The following is a 16,184-nucleotide window of genomic DNA, read 5'->3' as shown; positions in this document are numbered from 1 at the left end:
ATTGATTTAGGCAAAGATCACAAAAAAGGCAACACTAAATGAGAAGTCATTGGGAATTGTTTTTTGATGTGAGATTAGGTTGTAATCACCTGAGCCCATGGAAAATCCACACTGTATCCCTGCATAAGTGATAAATATGAAATACACAGTAAAACCTATGAAGATTCTTGTCCAAAAAATGCTGAACATAAATATAATTAAACTCCAGTGCTAAATTTCTTTTATAGGCATTATGGGAGCCAGAGAAACAGGTTAAAGGATGCCATAGGAAGCAAACAGAAAAATCCAAACAAGAGGCGTTCTATAGGATGGATTCTGCGACCAGCGTCACATAGGGACCTTGTTTGAATCCTGACTCAAACCAACCAACCATAAGAAGAATTTTTTAGGAAACCTGGGAAATTTTATTATGAACAGGGTAGTAGATGGCCAAAAATTACTGTTAATTTTATTAGGTGATAATGGCATAATGGTAATGTAAGAAAATGGTCAAATTTTTACAGGTGCATGCTTAAGTTTGAGGTGAAATGGTATCATGTCTAGGATTTGTAAATATTGCAAAACCTTGATAATAGTTGAATTTGGATCATAGGTATATGAGAATTCACTGAACTAGTCTCTCTACTCTTGAATATGCATGAACATTTTAAAGCACTTTTATATAGACTCTGATTTGCTTTGTTCCTCACAAGGCTAAAAGTTAAGTACAGCCAGAGTTAATATCATCATTCTCAATTTACAGATGAGAAAACAAAAACTAAGAGAGGGAAGTTTTTAATCCAAGGATATCCAAGTAGTATGTGGCAGAGCTGAAGTCCAAAGCTGTGACTTCTGATTCCAAGTTCTTGTTTTTTTGCCTTTGTCATATTTCTTCAACTATTCCATTTAAATACTTAAAGCTACCTCAATTCATAGCCAACATTTAGATGATACTTTTGAAGATGTAATTCTTAAGTTCCACTATGGATTTCTCTATATGCACATCTGATTTCCATTTTCCTAAAAATTACTGGAAGACAGAAAATTAAAACATCTCCTCTCAGATGGAATTGAATGAATACTACATACAGAATAATTTGTACAGAAAAACACGGACTTCATGATGAATCGTGTGCCAATGGTATTTCTTATTACACTAAAGAAGCCTATTGAGGGCTTGCCTGGTGGCGCAGTGGTTGAGAGTCCGCCTGCCGATGCAGGGGACACGGGTTCGTGTCCCGGTCTGGGAAGATCCCACATGCCGCGGAGCGGCTAGGCCTGTGCTAGGCCCATGGCCGCTGAGCCTGTGCGTCCGGAGCCTGTGCTCCGCAAAGGGAGAGGCCACAACAGTGGGAGGCCTGTGTACCACCAAAAAAAAAAAAAAGAAGCCTATGACAGTATATAGAAAATGTATTTTCATTCATTAAGACATCAATCCCTATGACTGTGGTGCTACTATTTTGATGGTTCCCAAATTGTTTTATTTTGGCAATGGTACACGTATACAATGCAAACTGAATTTTTGGTTAATTCATTCACCCTTAACACAACATTTAAACTGCTTCTGGTAAGGAAAATGCAATACACTGGGGTAGCTCCCTAGGTTAGGCTATGTCTACAGAATGCAAACAGAGTTTAAAAGTGCAGCAAGTCGGCTGCTGGCTCTATACACAGAATACCAAGCGACTGGTTTGACTGCTTATTTTCCTCTATAAAATGTCCTTGATTTATTGAAATGACTAACTTGCTCTGTTCATTTGACCTTATAGAAATATGGTCTATAACATGGAGTTTGTTTGATCAACAATGACGCTTACTGTATATATAATAGCTAGTGTGACTGTGAATAAATTATTCAGTTGCTTCATCAATCTTAATTTAATGAATTATTGATATTGTTTATATTTATTATTTATGTTATATTATTTATTATAAGATAATCTATGTAAAAATAACTAATACTGCATCAGTATCTAACATACAGTAGCTTTCTAGCATATAATGGTTACTTCGTATTAGTTTTCTTTTCTAAGCTTGCCAAGCAAATGTGGCCTAGAGAAGAAGTTCTTACCCTATGTCCAAATTGGATTTCAAGGGGAGTCTACAAACTCCCTAAAATTTTATACAAAAAGTGCTGTGTACACATGTGCATTTTGGGGGGAAAGAATATCCATAATTTTCACGAGACTCTCAACGAGGTCTGCATCTCTGAAAAGGTTAAGAATTAATTACTGATTTAGAGCCTTTGTGTAGAGAGTTGGTTTTCCCAGGTCCAAGAGAGATAAGCATTTTTTTAAATTTGTGAATCCTAGAATTGATATATTATTGTACTTTTCCGATTAACCATATTAATTTCTATCAGATAGGTTATCATTTAACTAGTAGGAAAGGAAAGTTATAATCTTTTAGAAGAAATATTGTTGAAAATTGGGAAGTTCCATCCTTCCCAAATTTCAAATAAGAACTCTTTTATCACAACTATAACATCATACCTAAAATTAATAATACCCTAATATAATCAAATATTCAGTCAGTATTCAAATTTCTACAATTCTCTCACTCCCTTACAATTTATTTGAAAGAGAATCACAATAAGGCCAATACCTTATAATTAGTTTAAATACCTCTAAGTCTCTCTGAATATTCACATTCCTTATTTCTTTTTCTTTTTTCTTTTGTTGTAATTATTCATTGTACATTTTCTCCAGTTAGATTTGGGGGGGCAAGACCCTATCATAAATGGTACAGTGTATTTCTATCAAGGAGCAACTCTTTTGTCTCTTTTTGTTATGTTAGTAGCTACTGATGATCATTGCATAGATCCATTAATTTATGAAAGTTCACAGTATAATGATATTCTGATTTCCTCATACTTTACTCATGTATTAGCTGGGGTATTTCTACGAAGTGAAGTTTCTTCTTGTCAACTGTCTTGTTATCTTGAGGTATGGTTCATAAAGGAAGGGAAAAATTAATGCTTGATTCTTTATTTACTGGTTTTCAAAGTATCAAATTTGTTCCTTAGCATCATCTAATTGTGACAAATTGAGCTGTTGTTGTTGCTGTTGTTTAATATCTCTATGAACATATGGATTTAAACATATCTAATGTATGTCAATCCACTGCATTCAATAGTCATATTGATGCTTAAATTGTCTCATCTTTGGAGCCTTTTCAAGTTGACTCGATTCTTTTTAAGATGACTTCAGCAGTCTTTGGCAGCATATTGTCTAACAGGTATGAGATCACAGACAAAGGAGAAAAAGTCAGTGGGGAGAGCATAGTTGAAACCAGAGACAGGCAGAATGGTACGGTACATTTGACATCTCTTATTCAGTAGAGCCAGGGAATGACGAGTGAAGAAGCAGCAGTGGTTTAGAGACAACTGAGGGGAACAGTAAAGAGGGTCTTGGGCAGTCTTGTAATGTGCATACATTATGAGATTTCAGTTTTCTGTAGGCCAACGGTTATCAACAATAGCAAGGTGCCTTGATCCACTGACCCACAAATATCTCGGGTATCTGTAAAGTATGGTGCAAATAATTCCTTACTAATAAAAATTAAAGGACCAAACTTGAGAAATTATTTCTTTTAAAATTAGAGTATATCATACTTAGCCCTATGCTTGGTATAATGTAATATAAAGCAACTTACAATCATTGGCATTTTAATATGCTTTCTGGAGTGGAGTGACATCGAGTGTGGCCAGCACACCTGTGGGAGTGACGTATGTGTGATTATCCTGCTTCATCCCTGTTCTGTTGAGCTGATGATGAGCCAGAGATGGGGATGGTGATAGGGAGCCATCAAACAATATAAGAAGAGGGTAGTATCAATATTCCTTCATTCTTTCCTAACCAGAATCACAGAGTCTAAGTGATTACACTCACAAGTCAGTGTTTAATTTGTGTGAACTTAAGGTTTTCTGGAAAAAAGTTTCTTGCTTTATTAGACTTATCCATTCCCCCACCCCTCTTTTTTGTCCTCAGAAGGAAGGAATCACTTACTGGTTGATCAATGTGTTTCTCTTTAATCACAGAGGATGTACAAATACCAGCATAATTTGCTGCTGTGACTTCCTTATCCAGTGTAGTGCTATGAAAGGCCATAAAAGCTTTCATATTTGTCATGTAATTCCACTTTTGATTAGAAGTACCATTGTTATGTGGTTTGTATTTCTGAAAAAAATGTGACAAAATATGGAGTCAAATAGGAGAGGTTATGATTTGTTTACAGCAGTCCTAGTTTTCATTGCATAAAGTCAGAAAGTACAGATAATTACTCAAAACTCTACTATGTAGTGATAACTACTATTGATATTTGATGATTATACATATATATATGAATTCCTGGATTTACAAAAATGTAATCACAAAATGTACACAATTTGGTAATGGCGTTAGTTTTGCTTGTTTTTTTTTTTAAAGGATATATACTATCTGATCTTAGGTTATTTTAATTTACCAATACCCAACAGTTAAACATGTAGATCGTTTCTCAGGTTTTCCTTAGTATAAGCAAAAGGGCAATCAACAATCATAAAATAAATGTTTGTGTAAATCCATAACTTCTTGAGAACAAACTCAGGTAGAATTGCTAATAAAGGAACAGGATCACCCTCCCATCAGGAAACTTGCACAAGCCTCTTAGATAGCCTTATCCACCAGAGGGCAGACAGCAGGAGCAAGAAGAACTACAATCCTGCAGCCTGTGGAATGAAAACCACATTCACAGAAAGATAGATAAGATGAAAAGGCAGAGGGCTATGTACCAGATGAAGGAACAAGATAAAACCCCAGAAAAACAACTAAATGAAGTGGAGATAGGCAACCTTCCAAAGAAAGAACTCAGAATAATGATAGTGAAGATGATTCAGGACCTCGGAAAAACAATGGAGGCAAAGATCAAGAAAATGCAAGAAATGTTTAACAAAGACCTAGAAGAATTAAAGAACAAACAAACAGAGATGAACAATACAATAACTGAAATGAAAACTATACTAGAAGGGATCAAAAGCAGAATAACTGAGGCAGAAGAACGGATAAGTGATCTGGAAGACAGAATGGTGGAATTCACTGCTGTGGAACAGAATAAAGAAAAAAGAATGAAAAGAAATGAAGACAGCCTAAGAGACCTCTGGGACAACATTAAACACAACAACATTCGCATTATAGGGGTCCCAGAAGGAGAAGAGAGAGAAAAAGGACCTGAGAAAATACCTGAAGAGATTATAGTTGAAAACTTCCCTAACATGGGAAAGGAAATAGCCACCCAAGTCCAGGAAGCACAGAGAGTCCCATACAGGATAAACCCAAAGAGAAACATGCTGAGATACATAGTAATCACACTGGCAAAAATTAAAGACAAAGAAAAATTATTGAAAGCAGCAAGGGAAAAATGACAAATAACATACAAGGGAACTCCCATAAGGTTAACAGCTGATTTCTCAGCAGAAACTTTACAAGCCAGTAGGGAGTGGCATGATATACTTAAAGTGATGAAAGGGAAGAACGTACAACCAAGATTACTCTACCTGGTAATTATCTCATTCAGATTCGATGGAGAAATCAAAAGCTTTACAGACAAGCAAAAGCTAGAGAATTCAGCACCACCAAACCAGCCCTACAACAAATGCTAAAGGAACTTCTCTAAGTGGGAAACACAAGAGAAGAAAAGGACCTACAAAAATAAACCCAAAACAATTAAGAAAATGGTCATAGGAACATACATATCAATAGTTACCTTATATGTGAATGTATTAAATGCTCCAACCAAAAGACACAGGCTTGCTGTATGGATACAAAAACAAGACCCATCTATATGGTGTCTACAAGAGACCCACTTCAGACCTAGGGACACATACAGACTGAAAGTGAGGGGATGGAAAAAGATATTCCATGCAAATGGAAATCAAATGAAAGCTGGAGTAGCAATACTTAAATCAGATAAAATAGACTTTAAAATAAAGAGTGTTACAAGAGACAAGGAAGGACACTACATAATGATCAAGGTATCAATCCAAGAAGATATAACAATTTTAAAAATATATGCACCCAACATAGGAGCACCTCAATACATAAGGCAACTGCTAACAGCTGTAAAAGAGGAAATCGACAGTAACACAATAATATTGGGGGACTTTAACACCTCACTTACACCACTGGACAGATCATCCAAAATGAAAATAAATAAGGAAACAGAAACTTTAAATGACACGATAGACCAGATAGATTTAATTGATATTTATAGGACATTCCATCCAAAAACAGATTACACTTTCTTCTCAAGTGTGCACATAACATTCTCCAGGAAAGATCACATCTTGGGTCACAAATCAAGCCACGGTAAATTTAAGAAAATTGAAATCCTATCAAGCATCTTTTCTGACCACAACGCTATGAGATTAGAAATGAATTACAGGGGAAAAAAATGTAAAAAACACAAACACATGGAGGCTAAACACTACATTACTAAATAACCAAGAGATCACTGAAGAAATCAAAGAGGAAATCAAAAAATACCTAGAGAAAAATGACAATGAAAACATGATGATCCAAAACCTATGGGATGCAGCAAAAGCAGTTCTAAGAGGGAAGTTTATAGCTATACAAGCCTACCTCAAGAAACAAGAAAAATCTCAAATAAACAATCTAACCTTACACCTAAAGGAGCTAGAGAAAGAAGAACAAACAAAACCCAAAGTTAGCACAAGGAAAGAAATCATAAAGACAGAGCAGAAATAAATGAAATAGAAACAAAGAAAACAATAGCAATGATCAATAACACTAAAAGCTGGTTCTTTGAGAAGATAAACAAAATTGAGGAACCATTAGCCAGACTCATCAAGGAAAAGAGGGAGAGGACTCAAATCAATAAAATTAGAAATGAAAAAGAAGTTACAACAGTCACCGCAGAAATACAAAGCATCCTAAGAGACTACTACAAGCAACTCTTTGCCAATAAATGGACAACCTGGAAGAAATGGACAAATTCTTAGACAGATATAAGCTTCTAAGACTGAATGAGGAAGAAATAGAAAATATGAACAGACCAATCACAAGTAATGAAATTGAAACTGTGATTAAAAATCTTCCAACAAACAAAAGCCTAGGACCAGATGGCTTCACAGATGAATTCTATCAAACATTTAGAGAAGAGCTAACACCTATCCTTCTCAAACTCTTCCAAAAAATTGCAGAGGAAGGAACACTCCCAAACACATTCTATGAGGCCACCATCACCCTGATACCAAAACCAGACAAAGATGTCACAAAAAAAGAAAACCAGAGACCAGTATCACTGATGAATATAGATGCAAAAATCCTCAACAAAATACTAGCAAACAGAATCCAACAACACATTAAAAGGATCATACACCATGATCAAGTGGGATTTATCCCAGGGATGCAAGTATTCTTCAATATATGCAAATCAATCAATGTGATAAACCATATTAATGAATTGAAGAATAAATACCATATGATCATCTCAATAGATGCAGAAAAAGCTTTTGACAAAATTCAACACCCATTTATGAAAAAAACTCTCCAGAAAGTGGGCATAGAGGGAAACTACATCAACATAATAAAGGCCACATATGACAAACCCACAGCAAACATCATTCTCAATGATGAAAAACTGAAAGCATTTCCTCTAAGATCAGGAACGAGACAAGGATGTCCACTCACACCATTATTCAACACGGCTTTGGAAGTCCTAGCCACGGCAATCAGATAAGAAAAAGAAATAAAAGGAATACAGGACTTCCCTGGTGGCACAGTGGTTAAGAACCTGCCTGCCAATGCAGAGGACCCGGGTTCGAGCCCTGGTCCGGGAAGATCCCACATGCCACGGAGCAACTAGGCCTGTGTGCCACAACTACTGAAGCCCGTGCGCCATAACTACTGAAGTCCGCATGCCTAGAGCCTGTGCTCTGCAACAAGAGAAGCCACTGCAATGAGAAGCCCGCGCACCACAATCAAGAGTACCCCACACTTGCCGCAACTAGAGAAAACCCGTGTGCAGCAACGAAGACCCAACACAGCGAAAACTAACTAAATAAATAAATTTATAAAAGGAATATTAATTGGAAAAGAAGAAGTAAAGCTGTCACTCTTTGCAGATGACACGATACTATACATAGAGAATCCTAAAGATGCCACCAGAAAACTACTAGAGCTAATCAATGATCTTGGTAAAGTTGCAGGATACAAAATTAATGCACAGGAATCCCTTTCATTCCTATACACTAATGATGAAAAATCTGAAAGAGAGATTAAGCAAACACTCCCATTTACCACTGCAACAAAAAGAATAAAATACCTAGGAATAAACCTACCTAGGGAGACAAAAGACCTGTATGCAGAAAACTATAAGACACTGATGAAAGAAATTAAAGATGATACCAACAGATGGAGAGATATACCATGCTCTTGGATTGGAAGAATCAATATTGTGAAAATGACTATACTACCCAAAGCAATCTACAGATTCAAGGCAATCCCTACCAAATTACCAATGGCATTTTTTACAGAACTAGAACAAAAATCTTAAAATTTGTATGGAGACACAAAAGACACAGAATAGCCAAAGCAGTTTTGAGGGAAAAAAACGGAGCTGGAGGAATCAGACTCCCTGAGTTCAGACTATACTACAAAGCTACAGTAATCAAGACAATAAGGTACTGGCACAAAAACAGAAATATAGATCAATGGAACAAGATAGAAAGCACAGAGATAATCCCACGCACCTATGGTCAACTAATGCATGACAAAGGAGGCAAGGATATACAATGGAGAAAAGGCAGTCTCTTCAATAAGTGTTGCTGGGAAAACTGGACAGCTACATGTAAAAGAATGAAATTAGAACACTTCCTAACACCAAACATAAAAATAAACTCAAAATGGATTAAAGACCTAAATGTAAGACTGGACACTATAAAACTCTTAGAGGAAAATCTAGGAAGAACACTTTTTGAGACAAATCACAGCAAGATCTTTTTTGATCCACCTCCTAGAGTAATGGAAATAAAAACAAAAATAAACAAATGGACCTAATGAAACTTAAAAGCTTTTGCACAGCAAAGGAAACCAAAAACAGGACGAAAAGACAACCCTCAGATTGGGAGAAAAAAACAACCCAGTCCAAAAATGGGCAGAAGACCTAAATAGACATTTCTCCAAAGAAGACACACAGATGGCCAAGAAGCACATGAAAAGCTGCTCAACATCCCTAATTATTAGAGAAATGCAAATCAAAACTACAATGAGGCATCACCTCACACCAGTTAGAATGGGCATCATCAGAAAATCTACAAACAAAAAATGCTGGAGAGGGTGTGGAGAAAAGGGAACCCTCTTGCACTGTTGGTGGGAATGTAAATTGATACAGCCACTATGGAGAACAGAATGGAGGTTCCTTAAAAAACTAACAATAGAATTACCATATGATCCAGCAATCCCACTACTGGGCATATACCCAGAGAAAACCATAATTCAAAAAGACACATGCACCCCAATGTTCATTGCAGCACTATTTACAATAGCCAGGTCATGGAAGCAACCTAAATGCCCATCGACAGACGAATGGATAAAGCTGATGTGGTACATATATACAATGGAATATTACTCAGCCATAAAAAGGAACAGAGTTGGGTCATTTGTTGAGACGTGGATGGATCTAGCGACTATCATACAGAGTGAAGTAAGTCAGAAAGAGAAAAACAAATATCGTATATTAATGCATATATGTGGAACCTAGAAAAATGGTACAGATGAACCGGTTTGCAGGGCAGAAATAGAGACACAGATGTAGAGAACAAATGTATGGACACCAAGGGGGGAAAGCAGTGTGGGGGTGGTGGTGGTGGTGTGATGAATTGGGCAATTTGGGTTGACATGTGTACACTGATGTGGATAAAATTGATGACTAATAAGGACCTGCTGTATAAAAAAATAAAGTAAAATTCAAAAAAAACCGGAACAGGATCATTAAAAAAATTGTGATGTATAATATAAAGCTTTATCATATCAAATGCTTTCTAGAAAGGCTATTCTAGTTTACCATTCTACCAATATTATACGAAATTGCCTCTTTTCCTCACATTCTTGCCAAAGCATCATCAATTTAATGAATGAAAAATTGTACCTTGTTGATATTTTAATTTACATTTCACTGGTTATCAAGAAGGTTTTTTTCAAAAATGTGAGTACACTCCATTTTATATATTAGAAACAGCATCTTTATTGTAATTATAAAACTTGGTTTGAGCATAAGTTAAAAAAATGAGTAGTTTCAATTTCAAGGAATTTAAACCACTAGATTAGTTCCAACTAAATATATCATGACACCTCAAGGAACTTTATAATGAATAACACCTACTTTACCAGGGAGAGATTGATAGTGAAGAGGAAAATAAATGATCTCAGGAATTGATTTAATAAGTCAAACAACAGAGCATCCCTCAGAGGTATGGAAAACAAAGAATATATTTCAAGGAACAGGGAGGGGGTTTAGTAACACTAACTTAACATGTCTCATTTTTATTATTTTACATGAACTTTAATATATTCTCACAAACTGATTGCTTCAAGAAATAAAAACGAAACAACAAGCAAAGAAAAAATTCTTGAAAGGTAATACAAATAACTTTGGGATCAAACTCATTTCTTATAAAATGGGGACCTTAGGGGAAAACATCCATATCTATAATTTTATGTAACAGATTAAGGTACAAAATTTGCATCTGCATAAGGTTTTATCTCACTGTGGTCCATGCCAAAGAGGCACCTGACAGGGAAAAATTTGATGTTATATATACTGTGTCTCCTAGAATAAACTTTTAGTCCATATTTATCATCAGGATAGAAGGCTTAATTAAGCTTTGGTATTTGTCCACATTGCTATATCCCAATTTTGGATTCAGGACCTGCAAAACAAGTTGCCTCATTGTTATTAAAATATGGAATAAAACAAATGTTATTTGGAGACAGTATATTCTGTTCAACACAAAGATGGCAAATACTGTGGAGGATACAGAAAGTAAATGCAGAGCAGGGACACTCCTAAACTTTTTCTCCTCCTAACAAGGAAAAATATATACCCGTCTAGGAGTGTCTTTGGTTAAGTAAGGATAACAGACAAAAGTGGGGAAGAAAAAACCAACCCCATAGGTCTTTACCCAAAATTCAAATGAAGCCAGCCTTCTCTGGAGTCTCCAAAAATTGTTTGGCTGCTATAAGCATTTGCAAAAGTATGTTGAAACTATATTTCAAATGAGTCTCAGTAGAATTAGCATTGAAGAGCTCACACCCTCCAGAAAGACTCCTCTGACCACGGTCTTTCCCACCCGTTGCCAGGTGAGAGGGGACTTGCTTATGTCTCCAAATCACTGAAGTTAAAATGCACGCATCTAACAGCCATTCACCTGACTGCACCCACCACTGAGACGCTATGAATGCTATTGGGATAATTTCTCACGCTTGCCATTGGATTTGATTTAAGTAACTAGCATAGCCCCTGACATGCAGCAAGCCCACAATCACCATCTGTTGGATTAAACTAAATTCAGAGCTACAGGAACATGTTCAATTTGAAATCTAGGCAGACTATTGTAAATATTTTAACAATGGCATTCAAGATAGGTTTCTATGACAGCCATTTTCTTTCTCCACAACACGGAAGCATGGAGCTTTCCTTAAATTTAACTAAATAAAGGGCTATAATTACTCTTTAGCCTCTACATATCTTACCTGAGCAATAACTGGATAGCCACAGACTTCATCTCCAGCCTTGGTCATAGACACTGCCAGCACCAGGTCTGGGTTACTCACCAGGTGAAAGGTCCTTGGGAAAACAGGATTAGGCCCATTACAAAGCAGCATGACCAACTTAGAGCTCTCTCTGTGCCCCTTATCTGTGTGTTGCCTCTTGTCTCCATACATACTCTGTGCTAATGGATGTGAAATCCTTTGGGCATTTCTCCCACCCATAAGCACAATGTTGAGGTTCCTCAGTGCAGAGTGCTGGAAGAACACTAAAGGAGAAAGGGGCGCTCCTGTTCTTTCTGGCTGCTGCCTGGGGTCAGTGTTTGGGAGTGAGGGTGTCTAGAGATGCTCTGTCCCAGCCACGTGCCCAGAATGCACGTGGTCCTTTAATACCCTCACAGCCCAGGCCTGGCCTGGTGATCAACTGCTTATGGCCCTCCCAACATGGACACCACGTGCTCCAGACCTTCTGCTGTACCAGCAGCCCCATACCTTTGCATCTCCACGTGCCCAGCAATAGCTGCACACCCACGTACGTTCCAGAGGGTTACTTCCTGCTTGCCCAGCAACCACAGAACAGATCTGGCCATGCAAACCAACACGTTTCCCTGCCATCCAGTGGACAGCACCCATACTTCTTCCAATGAGCTCTGAACTCCAGCCTTAGGGAAGGGACCCAATCCCAAGTTTGTCCTCAACCCCCTCAGCCCTAGAGTACCGTATAGAGGTTTTTATTAAAAAAATCTGATAGTTACTCGTTTAGCATAGCTTAATAATTCTTTATGTTAAACATCCCTTGTTTAAATGGCTGCCTGTTTTCTGTCTCCACATTGTACCCAGACACTCTCCTCGCCTGTTTTGCTGCTGTGAGAGGCGGTGTGGCAGAGTGGTTAGGGGCACGGATGCTGGAGCCATAATGCCTGAGTTTAAGGCTTGAGCACATCTCAAGACCTGCTTAACAACTCTCAGCCTCAGCTTCCTCCTCTGTAAAAGAGGATAATGGTGCATACCGCACAGGACTTTCAGCCTGAGCATATAATGAGCTAATGCATAAAACGTGTGGAATACTGTCTGGCTCATGGCACTTAGTATGAGCTACTATTATCGATTGTTGTGATTTTTTTTATAGCTTTCCCTCAAATTCTTCTTTTCTAAATGAGTATTCCCTAAAAGTCCAAGATATATATTGAATGTTTTAAGTTATCTTATATTGGAACTAAAATAATATATTAATATTGGAACTAAATTATCTATATCTATATAGATAACTATCTATATAGATATAGATATATCTATATCTATATATAGATCTATATAGATATATCTATAAAAATAATATATTAATATTGGAACTAAATTATCTATATAGATAACTATATCTATATAGATATATCTATATAGATATATCTATATAGATAACTATATCTATATAGATATATCTATATAGATATATCTATATCTATATATATATAGATATAGATATATCTATAAAAATAATATATTAATATTGGAACTAAATTATCTATATCTATATAGGTAACTATCTATATAGATATAAATATATCTATATCTATATATAGATCTATATAGATATAGATATATCTATAAAAATAATATATTAATATTGGAACTAAATTATCTATATAGATAACTATATCTATATAGATATATCTATATAGATATAGATATATCTATATAGATATATCTATATCTATAAAAATAATATATTAATATTGGAACTAAATTATCTATATCTATATAGATAACTATCTATATAGATATAGATATATCTATATAGATAACTATCTATATAGATATAGATATATCTATATATAGATATATCTATCTATAAGATAACTAAGTTATCTTATATTGGAACTAAAATAATATATTAATATTAGAACTAAATTATCTTATATTGGAACTAAAATAATATAATAATATTGGAACTAAAATAATAATTTTTGACTGAAAAAAAAAGAAAGCAAAGTACAGAGCTAAAACCCTCAAGTTCTTTCCCGTACATCACTTAAAAGCAAGAATAGACCGAACATTCAAGGATATTGTCTGCATAGAAAAAGCCAGTTCTTTATGTCTGTCAACATAGTTACATTACAGACCAGCAGTGGCATTCCTGCTGTGGAAAATATAACTAGTCCTGAATATAAAATTTAATGATGTGGGAGTGGAGGAAAGGGGAGAAAGCGGGGGTGGGGGAGATCTGTGATAAGAGTAACGTATTTTTCCTTTCAAGACAAAAAATTCTAGGTATCTAATTTAAATCTCTGAACATAAAACAAAATATCCTCATTGTAAAGCACTTACAAAATACTAGAAAATATAGTAAAAATTAAAACAGAATTTGAAACATCGTTTATATTCCTAAGACAATCACTATTAATCTTACAATGTGTTTCTTCCTTCTAGTGTTAGTTAACGAAGTGTCAGTTTAAATCCAAAGTGGGTATTCAATTTTATCAAATACCTTTTTAGCATTTATCAAGTCTGTGCACAGCATGAGAGCTGGTATTCAATATTGTTCATCTCCGTAGCCTCAGCATGTGGCATAGTTTGCATCTTGCATTTTTACTGGCACTCAGTAGTAGTCAGATGAATGAATGATTGTATATTTCCTGCAACAACTTACTGAGGTGCCTAGATTAGTTGCCTAGCTTTCTCTGTTTTTGCTGCCTAGAATAGATGTAGCAACTTCTCCCATGCTTCAGTGCCATGCTCAGCCATGATAGTGTTGACTTTTCTTTTCCTTTTTGGACTGTCAATTGTCACTTGCCCATCGCAGGAGTGCTTACATTCTGCAGGAAGCCTGAGCTTTTAGACTTCTACATAAAGCCCACTACGTGCCAAACGGCAGTGTGAGAACTGACTCTGTGTCCCAGAAATATCCCAGCACGACAGCACAGCCTCTTCTACTAACCCACAGTGCGAGTGCATACAAGTCACTTCATCTTCTTGAGCCTCAGTTTACCTAGCTTTAGAATCAGGTGACTAAGACTAGAAAAATTTCAAAATCTCTTTCAGCTCTGAATTCCACGACGCTGTATTTTCCCTTTTATAATTTTGAAACTTGTTGAAGGGGATTTTTTCCCTGAGCATTTTTTTCATATTTCCCTTTTGAGACCAAATGATTAATTCAGATTGTGCCAGGGTTGAAAATAGGAGAAAGATACCAGTTTATCTCAAAAGTTGACCGGGACCATTTTTCTGTGTGGCTAGAAACCAAGTAAGTGTGTCTTTGGTAAGCTCCTACTGCCCGCCAGTGCCCCCTTGCTCTTATGTTACTTTCTTATACTACTCTCCTAGACCATGTGCTCTCCCAGCTAGGCCTTGTTCTCATAGTCAAACTTTCCCTTTCGAGGTTTTGCTTATAATTGCTTAAGATATCAGATTTTCTAGTTATTCTCTATTTTAAATAGAAGGCCAAAATGAAAAAGTAATTCAAGACCCAAAGGACTGAATGAAAGGACTAATGGTAGAAAATTCTAGGCGCAGTGATAGCACTTGGCACCTCCCGTCATGCTGGCAGTGAGCTACTGGGCTTCTGCTCTATTGACACAAATTCTGATTGGTAAGTTGCCTCAATAAATGCTAATTTACTGCCTGGGAAAAATATGGAAGATCAAAAGACTATGGTTCACATAAATGGAATTTTCTACAGGTTTCTGCTACGTAGTGTAACCCAAGGTTCTCCAGGCCTCACCAGCTTATCAGAACAAATGGGTTTCAACACCCAATTACACGAAAAAGAAAAATGTCAAGGGAAAATGTAGAAGAAAGCTCAGAATTACTGTCACTATACAGACATTTCTGCCATGGGACGTAAGTTCCTCTGAATAATGCCCACATCTAATCATCAAGACTTCTGCAAAACCTCTCCTGCCCAAGTGTCTGTGGGAGTCCCTAAACGGTGACCCATGTGTTCAGGAGCGAACCCTGTCCCACTGCCCCTCCCCCTCACGGCTCCACCTCTTCTCTCTGGACCCTACAGTTTCCAGCCAGCGATCAGTCAATACCACCATCTCCCTCCAACTGTCCCTCTCTTCTATGGCTTGACATGGGAAGGCCTCAATACGACAACATTGCAGAGCGTTCTGGAAAGTGGAAGGAAATCGGAAGAGACCATCCTCTTTGGTGTTACATGTGGTTAGATTTTCCAAAGCAGTAAGGGAGTGCCTAGAGTTTTCGGCGAGCTTCCCTTTGTTTTTACTTAAACAGCCTTCCTGTCCTCCTGATTTCCCCACAGCACTTAGGGTGAAAACCAAAAGCAGTACAGACACTGAGCGGGACTCAGAACTTGCTCTCTCTTCTGATGACCAAGTGTTCCTGAGTTAAACTTACCAAGTGTGGCTGTCTAGTGCCTGGGGTCACTCCTCTCATTCCCCATGCGTGTCCACCCTATAGCCCTTCAGCCATACTCGAATT

General features: G+C 36.8%; 1 protein-coding gene across 1 annotated transcript in view; it reads right to left on the bottom strand.

The window, feature by feature from the left end:
* Positions 1 to 16,184, bottom strand: part of DCDC1 (doublecortin domain containing 1) — a 457,088-nt gene that overhangs the window by 33,202 nt on the left and 407,702 nt on the right. Inside the window, exons 28-29 of the mRNA XM_060160830.1 lie at positions 11,730 to 11,823; positions 3,987 to 4,157 (exon numbers count right to left, since the gene is read on the bottom strand). Coding sequence (XP_060016813.1) covers positions 3,987 to 4,157; positions 11,730 to 11,823 — 265 coding nt within the window. The remainder of the gene's footprint in view (positions 1 to 3,986; positions 4,158 to 11,729; positions 11,824 to 16,184) is intronic.

The sequence above is a fragment of the Lagenorhynchus albirostris genome, chromosome 9 (genome assembly GCF_949774975.1).
Source record: "Lagenorhynchus albirostris chromosome 9, mLagAlb1.1, whole genome shotgun sequence".
Taxonomy (NCBI): domain Eukaryota; kingdom Metazoa; phylum Chordata; class Mammalia; order Artiodactyla; family Delphinidae; genus Lagenorhynchus; species Lagenorhynchus albirostris.
The sequence above is the reverse complement of the archived record's forward strand: the minus strand, read 5'-3'. Positions and strand labels throughout refer to the sequence as shown.